Source organism: Equus caballus, chromosome 17 (genome assembly GCF_041296265.1).
Source record: "Equus caballus isolate H_3958 breed thoroughbred chromosome 17, TB-T2T, whole genome shotgun sequence".
In the NCBI taxonomy this organism is placed as follows: Eukaryota; Metazoa; Chordata; class Mammalia; order Perissodactyla; family Equidae; genus Equus; species Equus caballus.
Genome location: NC_091700.1, coordinates 28,759,355 through 28,772,486, shown reverse-complemented (window position 1 = coordinate 28,772,486; position 13,132 = coordinate 28,759,355). Strand labels below are relative to the sequence as shown.

General features: G+C 36.7%; 1 protein-coding gene across 8 annotated transcripts in view; it reads right to left on the bottom strand.

The window, feature by feature from the left end:
* The window catches only part of FRY (FRY microtubule binding protein), a 404,013-nt gene that overhangs the window by 146,152 nt on the left and 244,729 nt on the right, over positions 1-13,132 (bottom strand). For all 8 annotated transcript variants that reach the window (XM_070239478.1, XM_070239480.1, XM_070239479.1 and 5 more), the window contains 7 exons: positions 11,251-11,341; positions 10,943-11,022; positions 10,747-10,827; positions 5,170-5,338; positions 2,456-2,548; positions 2,263-2,361; positions 487-588 (listed from right to left, as the gene is read on the bottom strand). In XM_070239478.1, coding sequence (XP_070095579.1) covers positions 487-588; positions 2,263-2,361; positions 2,456-2,548; positions 5,170-5,338; positions 10,747-10,827; positions 10,943-11,022; positions 11,251-11,341 — 715 coding nt within the window. The remainder of the gene's footprint in view (positions 1-486; positions 589-2,262; positions 2,362-2,455; positions 2,549-5,169; positions 5,339-10,746; positions 10,828-10,942; positions 11,023-11,250; positions 11,342-13,132) is intronic.

The following is a 13,132-nucleotide window of genomic DNA, read 5'->3' as shown; positions in this document are numbered from 1 at the left end:
CACAAATCACAGTGACAGGAAATAAGTGTTCTCTGTTGCTAGCTCAATCCTCCCACAGAATGGAACTTTTTCCCCCAAATATTTTCTTAGGCTGGAGGGGGCAGAAGAAGGAGGAAGGAGGTACAGGTGAGCTTCTAAAATCAATTCACACGACTCTGCCCGTGAAGAGTGGCCTCCGTTTTATAAAATCATTTAGATGAAATATGACAACAGATGCATATAAAGGGACACTTAATTCTACCTTCAAAGTGATCCTTACTAGAAAAGACTTTTTCCCCAAATTTGAAGTCATTTCTCTTATCCCTAGTCACCTTCTAAAACGGACTATATTTAACAAGGAGAACCCTTATTAATGTTTTTTTCATTATTCCAGTATACATGATAATTCCTCCACAAACTTCAAGAATCACTCTCAAAAGCACATATACCAGCCTAAGACTCATATATATTTTTATAAAAGACTTTTTTGAGCTGACAAATACTAACTTTAAGGTTGGATAAGCAGTTGTTGAGGAAAATGTGCCACCTGTTCAGGAACAGCTGCTTCTGACTGACACAGAGCAGACAGGTCACCAGGGGGTACAGGGCCTGAGGAGGAAGAAGATGAGATCACAGATGATTTATATTTCCACAAGCCAGGTAACACACGTTCTCTGGAACCACCACACATCCAGCTCCCTCTGTGGGCTGTATGGGCCAGAATAAACAGGATGCCTTATAAGACAACAAGGCCCTATGGATGCCATGCAGAGGTGGGCATCTCGCAAATGCTTTCTGATGACAAAGATGGAATAATATAGAGTTATGTATAGTGTATAATAAGTTTCATGTATAATAAGTAGAAATCTGATTCACTGATTTAGTCTTCACTCACGAATTTTAAAAACAAACTCACTCAGATCACTCTCAATCTTCAGGAAAAAAGCAGGAAGACAATAATTTTGAAAATGTTCTGAGCCTTTGTGCTCATAAACATCTACTAGTTTGTCCCTGTCTTAGAGATAGGTGTATATATTTTCTTTTGCATGCAATTTTCCTGTAATTAAGGAAGATTCCTAAAAGAAATGTTATTGCACTGGTAAATTCCTCCAAGACAAATTTAACCACAGGAGGAATTTGCTTACGACCGAATAAACAGAGGTGTTACTGTGCTTTTCCTGTCTAACTGGGCCGGTTTCCCACAGCAACTGGGGAAGACAGAAAAGCTAATGAGCGGCCACCCAAAAAATATATACGTAGAATCCATCACCATTTTACCAAACCAGATAGACAGCATACAAGTTTATGGCTCCCCAACAAATTAAGGCTGGTGAAGATTTAGACAAAAATATAACTGGCTCATACATTAACTTGAATTAGCAAAAAACAATTTCCACAGTGAGATTCAGTGCTTAGCAATCCACTAACTTAGGTTTAAACTGACTTTGAACTACTGCTAACATTGAGCACAACTCTAATTCCAGCCAGTAATCTAAAAAAAAAAAAAGAGAAAAAGAAAAAAGCCAAGCAGATAGTCACAATGACCACAGAACATAGACAAATGAGCAAATTTGTCACCATTGCCAGCAAAGTAACTCTGAGGACATGCTCAAATAATGGTGGCAATGTTCATACTTTGAAGACTAGCATAAACTATGCTAGCTACCGGCTACCTAAGCAACCTGCTTCCTCTATACTATCACAAATTACAGCTGCTATACTGCTTGCCAACTCTTAAACCAGAGCCTTATTTACCACTAAGGGCAAAAGGTTGGGGTAGTTTAAAAGGCTTTTCTATGCTGCTCTTCAGTACAAAAGCTTTCACAGCCTTCAGAGAATCTTTCCTATGGGCAACTGTCTGTCTCCCAACTCCTTTTCCAGCCTGGTTCCATTTTAATTCTGAATATCAGGATAGCAATTAGCCAGTGAAGACTCCTGGGGATTGAGAAGAGAAACTGTTATTATAAACTTTAGCCTTCAGATTGGAATAAAACCTCAGAAATTAAAACAAAAATCAAGTTAAGCCAATCTTGAAAATAAACAACAGAATCCTTAGGACTAGAAGGGTCATCTCAGGTGACATGGTCTAACCCCCTCATATTACCATGATTCAATCATGGTCAACACTAAGCACAAACTCCAAATTTTGAAATGCTAACTCTTTTTAAGGGAGCTGTAGGTAATTCTCCCATCTGTGGAACTCTTAGGATTCTCAAATAGATTTCAGCCTAGGAATTTTAGTGTCTGAAGTTTTATGTTTTGGATTTTCTCATAGTTACTAACCAAGGAATGCTTCTTTCGAGAAGAAAGTTCCAGCGTGGTATCATATAGGCTTTCAACAAAGTTTCTAAGGCAGGGAACATTGACTTCATTTTTAACAGCCTGAAATAGAGATACATGTTAATATTATGTTAATGAAATTGTTGATTTTCTAATCCAATTTGAAGAAGTTCTTAAAAGTGAAAATGTAACTCACGGCAGCAACTGGGACAAGAATTTCAACAAAAAGCCCAGCCAAGGCATGCTTGATATCTTTGTCTTTGACCTCAAGGAAATAATGTGCACATTCCTAGGAAGCAGAGAAAGAGTAGAGGGAGAATAGATTGAAATGTGCATATAAAAAGTACTTAAACAAATTTAAGTAAATAGCTCTTAATTCAATCATACATACTAACATAGCATATTCCACAATCTACTAAAAAAATCACTGGATCGAAGTATTTATATTTAAGTTCACAGAGATCCCAGTGCAAGGCTGGTTTTCTCACTCTCTTCCTACTGTTATCTCAGATCACTATGCTAAAAGGACAAAGCATCTATAACTAGCACACAGACATTCATCCACTGACTTAATGGTTGATTCCTTCAGTCATTCATTTCCAAGAAATTTATATTGACTACCTACTGTGTGGAACCCCGGGTCCTTGATTAACCCACAAACACAGATCCCCAGAGAAGGTAAACATGGGAAGAGAGGCAGAGGAGATTAAACTCATTTTAGGCCCTGAGAGCCCTGAGCTGTTTACTTGTTAGCCCTGACATTTTAGGTGTGTTTATCATTCAGCTAGTTTCATAAGCAAGTCTGGAATGCTTCCCTCCCCATCTCAGACAAGGAAACCTTTCGAATAGTTCCTCAAGCAACGATGTCTTTGCCTGTGGACTACTGTCTATGAAAGTGTATTTTTGGTTGCCCAGGGAATTATTTATTAGGAAAATTGGCCTGTCCAGAATTCTGCCAGCCCCTTTCTCCTTCCTGGCCTTTTTGATAATAACTTACTGTGGTCTTTATTAGGTATTGTTTGCATGGAAGAGTCTAAGGCTACATGTATTTTTGATAACATGCTAATATCTATATTAGCTATTACCACTTATTTTCAGTCAACATTGGGACCATTGCCAACAACAGTTAATAAAGTCCCCAGTGTATCAATATCATATTAAGACATGCATCTAAGGCAGGTATTGCCAGCATGGAAAGCCATTGAGACAGAATATAGAATGGAGCTTTATGGTTCCCAGAATTGTGGCCCTTTTCCTACATTATTTTGCATATGTATGTAAATTCTCCCTCAAATCATCATTCAAGTACATAGATACACAATTTATTAGTATGAGAGAGGGATAAAAATAGTTAACAGTTACTGAGTGCTTACCATGTGCCAAGAATCTTCAGAACCACCTTCTAAGGTTAGTGTCATTAAGACCACTTTGCAGACAACGTTGGGAGGGATTAAGTGTGACTTGCCCAAGGTCGCAGAGCTACTAAGTGCTGAAGCTTGAATTCAAACCCAAGAAGTCTGATACATGGCCTATGTTCTTTTTTTTTTTTTAAACTGCTTTATTGAGATATTAGTTCACGTACCATGCAATTTTGCCCATTTAAAGTGTACAATTCAATGACTTTTAGTATATTCACAGTTGTACATCTATCACCACAATCAAATTTAGAATCTTTTCATTATCCCTCCCCAAATTTTGCACCCCTTAGCAGTCATCCCCAACCTTCCCATTGACATCCCCCTCCTCTAGCCCTATGCAACTGCTAATCTACTTTCTATCTCTATGGATTTGCCAATTCTAGACTTTTCAAGTAAATTGGAATCATATAATCTGTGGCCTTTTGTGTCTGACTTCTTTCTCTTAGCATAATATTTTCAAGGTCCATCCATATATCAGTACTTCATTCCTTTTTCGCCCAAAAAATATTCCCTTGTATGGCTATACCACATTTTGTTTATCCATTCATCAGTTGATGGACATTTGGGTTGTACCCACTCCTTTGCTGTTATGAATAATGCTGCTATGAACATTTGCATTCAAATTTTTGTATGGGCATATATTTTCATTTCTCTTTGATATACACCTAGAAGTGGAGTTGCTGGATTATGAAGTAATTCTAGATTTAACCATTTGGGGAACTGCCAAACTGTTTCCCAAAGCTGCTCTGCCACTTTACATTCCCACCAGCAGTGTATGAGGGTTCTAATTTCCTCACCAGGACTCGCTGTTGTCTATCTTTTATAGCCATCCTAGTGGGTATGAAGTGGTACAGCCCATGTTCATAACCCCTATATCTAAGCTTTTTACTGATTAAGAACCTCACTAAATCTAATTCACAGCAACATCAGAAAAATCCCTTCAGATACTAAAGTTTTTAGAACTTAATAAGCTGCACCTTCTGTGAAATCCACATTTGCAATAATTCTTTGGTTCGCACATAATGAGGCACACTGTGCACTAGACACCAAAACTTGTATAGTTTGGCTGATTTTTCAAAGGTTGATTCCTTTTTATAGTATGAATAAAAAAGATTTCTTCATTATTTAAAGTTCTAACGCTATGAATGTTAACATAGCCAACTTAATGCTATCAGTCCTAAACAATAAAAAATGAGCTATCTTTTAATTCACAGAACAATAGGTAGCTGATGGTTAAAAAAGAGAAAATGTCAATAAATAAGACATTTCACTGTACACCCTACTCCAAAGATGATATGAAAGTTTAGAAATGAAATTATGTGCCTGCAACTCTGTTATTTGGGTACAAAGCATTTTTTTGAATTATTGAGGAAAAAGTAGGACTTTTTCCCACATTGACAAGAGAATGGATTTTCACATTCCAGCTCAGTCATTCTGACGGAGGGAGTTGCTCAAGTTGTTCGTCCCTTAGTTCTTCTGCCCAAGACATTACCTGCATAAACTGAAGAGAGGCCTCAAAGTCCTCCACTGGATACATCTTAATTCGAAAGAATTTCATCCCCATTATCAAGCTGATAATGCTTTGAACAACATATGGGCTCTGCTCTTTGTGCCGTAATTCTTTCAGCTCTGCCATGAATTTCTTCTTCACAGCGGGGAATCTAAGAAGAGAACATGAGTGATTTATCAAATAATGGGTAGGAAGGTGACTAACGGAGGCCTCCAGCATCTAGGAGTGGCAAGGCACAGTGACGGGGAGCCTTCCAATCAGTTGAAGTACAATGGCTGTCATTTTGTAAGGATTTGATATTGGGGATTTGGTGAAGAGTCCAATCTTCTCGTTTCTTCTCTTCTTCTATGAGATGCTCAACATCTCCTTCAGGCTAGGGAGAAGATCCAGGGTTATTTAGACCTTCTCAAAATGGTCTAGCTCTTAAAATGAGCATGAGGAAAAGCTCCACGTCTTCAGGCTTAGCAATTTCCAACATACTTGCACACCCAAGGGCCTAGGTATCCAATTGTGAGCATATAAGCAACAACATACTAGGCCAGCTATTTCTGACAGTGACAGCAAATAATGCCAAGAAACATTCCTACATCCACTTCTAAAGTTTTCTGTTATTGTTTCTTTTATAGTTTTAGGTTAATGATTATTGAAAAAAATATTTTTAGGTTGAAGGAAAACATAGTAATAGGAAAATTCAAATCAGATCTGAAAGATGAATAAGCTCTCTACTACATGTGTGGGGTTTCACAACTAAAAGGACACAGTCCCCAAGAAACTTAAGGTATTTGTTTTATTTGAAAGTAAAATAATATTTGTAAGTAATAATATTAATTACAATGACATTATCCTATAGGATTAAGAAAAGAATAGATCCTACGAGGATGGAGAGTAGGAGCAGATCTTCAGAGTACCTAAGCCTAAAGGAACACACCCACACAAGTTACCCAAACTATTCCTGAGGTGGCTGGTTTGACTATTAGTTGAAAAAAGAAAAAACAAGGAAAGCTTTCTAAGACACATTGCTTCCTGAGACTATCAGCCTGAGGTCCCCTGTAGTGGAAAGGGTCAATTAGGAGCAAAGCATGATTACAGAGGGTAATTATGATTATAAAAGTTAAAGGCCAACTAACGAAATCCCAGAAGTTTGGAACAAAAACTCTTGACGCCTCAAAGAAGAAATTTTAGGACAAATAAAGCAGGCAGAAAACACACAGACATTGTTTCACCCAAAGCCAACACAAAAGGTGTATGACTGGCAAGTTGGGCATAAGGCACCTCGTGAGAATGGCAATTTTCTAGTTTTTGACTTGGGTAGAGGAGGTTACATGGTGTTCACTTGGTAACAATTTGTTAAAATTGTTTTTTTTTTAATTTACGGATTTTTATTTATGCTTGCTATATATATTCACAATTAAAAAGGTTTTAAGAAGGCAATGGAGTGAAAACATAAATTCCAAATTCCAAAGTCATAATTCTTTTCTACTTCTTATAGAAAAAAAACGGATGATGATCATAGCAGCAAGTAGACAGACAGCACTTACGATATACCAGGCAAAGTTCAGTGAACCTTACACAGAGCTCATCTCTTATAGGGAACCAGGATTACACTCTTTTTACAGAAGAGGAATTTGAGGCAGAGATTTCATAATGTGATAAAGTGACACAGCTGGTACATGGTGGAACCAGAATTTTAAACCAAGTGTCTGGCTCTGGAGTCCTTACTCTTAATCTCTATGCTATAGTGTGTCGAGAACAGTGGTTCTCAAAGTGTGGTCCCCAGATCAGTAGCAGCAGCAGCAGCAGCACTTAAGAACCTGTGAGAAATATACATTCTCTGGCCCTACCCTATAGTTACTAAATAAGAAACTCTGGGGGTGGGTTCAGTAATCTTGTTTAACAAGTCCTATAAGTGATTCTGACCTGCTAAAGTTTATGAATCACTGGTCTAGACTACGAATAACTATGAGATGCATTTGTAAGATGTTTTACATTTTATGCACATTATATTCTTTCACATTTTATCTTCACAACAATCCATTGAGTCAGGCAGTGAATGCATTTCCATTCCAAATGAAGAAATAGATTTGGAAGATCAAAGTGACAAAGAAGAGGCTCAAACCTAGGTAAGTCTTCTGATGCAATCATGAACTATGAAATGTAGTCCCTGCTCTCACTAGAATGGTGTACAGTTTAATTGGGAAGATAAAACTATGTAGCAACGACCATGAGACACGTGAATAATAAGAATAAGAATAAGAATAATAACTATTATTATTATTTATGAGACTTGTTAGCATGTGCCTGGCACTTTGCCTAGATCACTCTGATCCTTCAGCGACGCTGAATGCCCCAGGCCAGATCACTTTCTCATATTTCATGTTGCCTTTTATGTGAGTAACATAGCTAAAGAGGCTACAGGGCATTGGAGAATGAAGGGGCTCTTTCTAGCTGGATAATTGGAGAAGATTTCAGAGGGGATTTGAGTTGAGGGGAAGATGGATAAAGGGTAGGAAGCAGAAAAGGCATGGCAAAGCAATGGAAGTGACACTTTCAATCAAGATTATAAAAATTTAATAATTCCAAACTAGATTTTTAAAAATTGTATTTTAATTCCTGTTATTTCTGAACAGTGAAAAAACTACCTATGGTTTTAATTTTGAAGTGTGAGAGTTTAAAAGGAAAAAGCGATCTTACAGGTTAGAGTTATATTATTTTAAAGACCACATGATATTTAGGAAAGTTTGTTTTCCATTTCTAATCCATGACTAAAACAAGGAGAGGTAGGAAAAGGCAGGTTATTTGTATAATTCACTATTTCAATATTCTCATGAGTTAGTGGCGAAAAGTCTATTTATTTCTCATTTAAAAATAAATATGGCTATCTTTTGCTTTAAAAAAGTCCCAAATGACATAAATATATTATTTTAGCATTAAAATAATCCAAAAATCTATTTGTACTTAAAATCTACTTTCCCTGAAAATAATTTTAGGGAAAAATAAATTTCTTTTCAATGACCATGTCTTGAGAGTTTAGCAATGTCTGTAGTAACTAAATGATTAGTCCAATCTTTGGTATACTATAACATTCCCATAAAAATAAACTTCTGCTTTAAAATGTATAGTACATACTATAAACGTGAGAATATAAGAATATATACATTAAGATTATATTATATAAAGAGAAAGCAGTTTTGAAATTTATGAATCTTAGAAGCCAATCATCACTATTTAAATGAATATATCAGATTTTAACCAAAAAATATACCTTTAAAAATTTAATTTTAACTTAACTGACTTCGAGAAAGTCAACACTATGGGTGAATATCATTTAAGAGCAAAAAAATTTCCCCTTGATGACAGGAATTAAGTGCATTATCATTAGTAGGATTAAAAATAGTGATCCTGCTAAAACTTAAAGAACAAACTAGGTATTAATAACTAAAGAAATAACGAAGAAAATATTTCATATGCATTACCACTGGGAACTAGATATAAAACCTAAAATTAGAATTATTATATTACTCAAGTTTATTTTAAAAAAAGATAACCACCCCATACCAGATAAGCATACATCCTTTCTTCTCCCCCTGAGAACAAAGCAAGCTACTCTTCTAAGGCAGTGATAAAGTAACGGTCTTGGTGTACCTATGAGAAGAAGGAATGTGACAATTTGTAATATGATACCAGTTTCAGATTATACTACCTATCAATAAAGGATAACTACACAATGATTGGTTGAGAATATATCATTGCAATTACTCTATATTACTGGCCAAGGGATTCTCTTGTGACTGGAAAGCACTGGAGCATTGTCCAAATTGAGGCATTTCTTATACCTACTATTGCAACAGATGGACAAATACTGATGTCACGAAAATAAAAAAGCTACCGTTGGCAAGAAAACACTGGCTTGGTGGATCATAAATCTGACCTAATATGGAAATTCCTACAACCTTAGAATGTTGCTTCATTGTGACACTGTTTCTCTACTTACTCACAACCAACTCAAAATCAATGTGGCTAAGGAAGGTCATTCTATAGTAAGTGATATTGGTATGCATAATTCACAAAAACTAAGTCAGACACAAAAAGTCATTTTTGGCATATTAAACTTTCCAAATGATAGCATAAGAGAATGATGCTGGGATAATTAGAAAGGAATTACAAAGGAGTAGTTGAGAGTTTCAGGGTTTGACAAATCAGCCAAAAAAACATATTAAGAATTCATTTTTCTGATCTTTTCTAGGAATGAAGTAGAGACACATGAATTAATTTACCAGATAATTGCAACTTATCCCTTCAAAATGCCAATACTTTTACTATTCAATTGCAATGGAAATCTCTTCAAAATGCATTTTTTTTTCCTTGATGACTTATGACCTGCAATTATTACAATGGGCTGTAATGAAAGTACACTATAGTCTCATGCAAAATGGCCCAGACAACTCTCTTGTTTACTTCTTATGTATGCTTTGCCAGTTTTTCTTTCCTCTCTGTGGCTGTCAGTCTTTGAGCTTGATATTTCTCACTGGAGTCATGTATCTGCCTCTCTTCCATCTAACGCTGATGTTTCATGTGTTAGAAAAAATAGGTAGTCAAGATGAATAGATAAACTGGGTTACATTAAATAAGTGACGTCAGGGATTTTTTTTGGGTTTGTTTCCTGAGTTCTTGTCTGTTTCAGCTTGGTAAGGTTGCTGAGTAAGAACTTTTTCTAAATTTTGTTTTTGGATAAATTGGGTATTTCCATGCTACTGAGTTAGGACATTCTATCTCTTGAAGATAAAAATCTCTTTCTGAGGGTTGCATTTCACAAGGCTCAGGGCATCACTGTGGCTTTAAACTGACCTCTTGGCTTAGATTCACATTACGTCTCTGGCTCCTGTTGCCTAACCTAGGCATTCAGGATCTTGCCTGATTTGCCTCAGGGCTGAATAAGATGAAGACAGGCAAATAGGATGTGACATCACTTTTGGAAGAAGTATATTATTCCTAATAGGCTAATACCACTTTGTTCTAGCCTGCTAAGTAGTGTTATGGGGCCAGATAAATTTAGCAATGAGAATGTTCCCCCCGACTTGTTTCCATGACAGAGTCTGGGACATTTTTAGCTCAGCTGAATTAAGTAAGGTCTATAGTAAAGGGACATTCTAGAATGGAATTTTCCCACTCACGGATGATATATTGGAACCACCCACTCATGGAATATAGAAAACAAAACTTTTAAAATTGATAAACTTCTTTGGAAAATTTAGGCAGAGAGAAAAGTAATTTGGTTAGTCCATCTCTTTCTTTGATGCAGTAGTCTGAAACTCATGGACTCTTGGTATGATCTGGCCCAATTGCCAAGTGAGAAAGACAGTGTCGAAAACCAATTGGAAAAATCCTTGGTACTTGCCTTGGGGGAGCTTTGAGTCAGTTTCAGAGACAGGGCACACATGATAACAAAAAGAACCCTAGCTCCCTGTAGGCTCACATACGCCCCCTTCCTGAGGGTAGGGCTGGGGTGGGATAGAAGAGGCATTCATGCTCTTATGGTAAAATGTTCTGATGTTCACTTACTTAGCTTGTGCCAACACTCCAATGACTTCTGCATACAGGTCTGCCACAATGTGCATATTGCCAGTGTTAGGACCAAGGTACCTAAATAGGATAAAATTAGACAAGTTAGGGATCCCTAGTCATCCGAAAAGAGCAAACTTGATTTAGCTTTAAGTACCCAACTACTTCAAAATTTGAAGGTTAGAAATTACTTTACCCTTCTTTGTATTTAAAGTGCTTGAAAGCCAAGTTAATAACATCATGTATTAAACTGTCTATTACAGGATGAAGCGGAATCTGAAAAAAAAAAAAAGACAGCTCTTAACTTGGAAAGGAAAAAAGAAGATCAAATCAGTAAGAGTACTTCCAATAACTATATATAGGCTTTAGCAATTGATAAATATAATTCATACGACCCAGTATTTGAAATTCATGCATAATTTAATAAAATTATATTTTAAAAAACTTAAGTAGTTTTGAGATAAATAAATCTTATCTAAAAGTAACATTAAATTAATGACCTACCTGTTTCAAAACTTCTATTAAAACTAAAGAAAAAATAAAATCAATGGCGAGGTCCCGTCTTTCCATTAAATAATCTCGCTGCTGTTCATCACTGTAAAGTTTAAAATATTCACAATAAATGGCACTGAAGACACTTTCAGAATGATATAATGCATCAAACATCTAGGACTCATCCCCAATGGACTGAGAACCAATTTTGTTAGTACAAGATTGCAGTGGTAAATACATGCTAAAGCAATTCCTATTATCAGTGTGGTGCAGGGGACAAACACTGGAGCAGAATATTCGACTTCAGATTTAAAATTTTCAACCATGTCAACTTGAATAGCTATTTGTGAGTCTATGACCTCATCCTATGGACTGTTCTAAGGTACTCTTCAACTCGGGAATTCTATCATCTGTAAAATGGACGCAAACATGAGGCAGGGGTACCAAATGAGAGGTGTACACTGAAGGCATCCTGTGAAAGGAGCTAAACAATGTAAGGAAATAATACGATCACCAACTGGAGCGGGACTACAGGGGGTGGAGAAAGGATCAGAATTGCCTTTCTTTTCTTTATTTTTATGCCCTGTCCCTTTCCTCTTGACCTTTAGCCACTTGAGATTTATGAAAGGAAGAAAGAAGTGAAGGGGTGTTGAAAAGAGAAGGATTAAAAAGCAGATGGCAGAAGAGGTCGAAGGGGAAAAGTGGAGTCATTTGAACTCATTCAAAAGTTAGAGAGCAGAATTAAACACTGTCAGAAGGACGGAAATGTGAATCCACCCTGCAGCCCCCGTTTTTTCTTATCTAACATATCAACTGAGGGCTAATTTGGAATTGAACAAAGACAGACAAATGAAATGACTGCTGAGTTTCTTGGCACAGTATAGTGGCTCAGAGCATTGGTTCTGGTGTGGAACAGGCCTGGGTTAAAATTATGCCTCTTCTACTTACCAGTAATTTCTCCATCTACAAAATGGGAACAACCAGTACTTAAAGAAAGGTTTGCTTGAGTATTAAATAAGATAAAACATGTCAAGTATTTAGCATAGTCTCCCGAAAGCATAACTGCTCAATATACAAGTATTGTATATTAAATAAAACCTATGGGAAAGAATGACAGGATTTGAACTTTTCAGGCAGATATTTTCAAAATAAATCACAAATATTTTAAATACGGATTGCTTTTCTCTTCAGTCAAGATGGAATGAAAAGAAAGGAAGGTGATATAAAAAAAGACATAAAAAAGAACTTCTGGAGGAACTCTGTAACCCTGAGCAAGTGAAATTAAGGCTGGTGGATGACAGACTGGGTTAACAAGGGAAGTTATAACTTTAAGGTTCAAGGAGAAATGCATGGACAGGGTAGGAACTGTTCATTCAGTATCATTATGAACAGTCCTGTCAGAAAGAAGAGCACTGGACCAAACCATCTAACTGAAGTCCTTCAAGACTCGCTAGAACTAGAAAGTGCTACTGCCAGCTGGAGGAAAGGAAAACAATGGAACTGCATTAAAAAAAGAGGGCATGCACGATGCACCCCTATGTTCACTGCAGCATTATTCACAACAGCCAAGATGTGGAAGAAACCTAAGTGCCCATCAACTGATGACTGGAAAAAGAAGATGAGGCATATATATATACAACAGAATACTACTCAGCCATAACAAAGGATAAAATTGTCCCACTCACAACAACATGGATGAACCTTGAGGGTATTATGTAAAGTGAAATAAGCCAGACAGAGAAAGACAAACTCTGTATGATTCCACTCATATGTGGAAGATAAAGAAACACATGGACAAAGAGAACAGATTATTGGTTACCAGGGGGAATAGGGGTGAGGGGTGGGCACAAAGGGTGAAGTGGTGCACCTATAATACGACTGACAAATAATAATG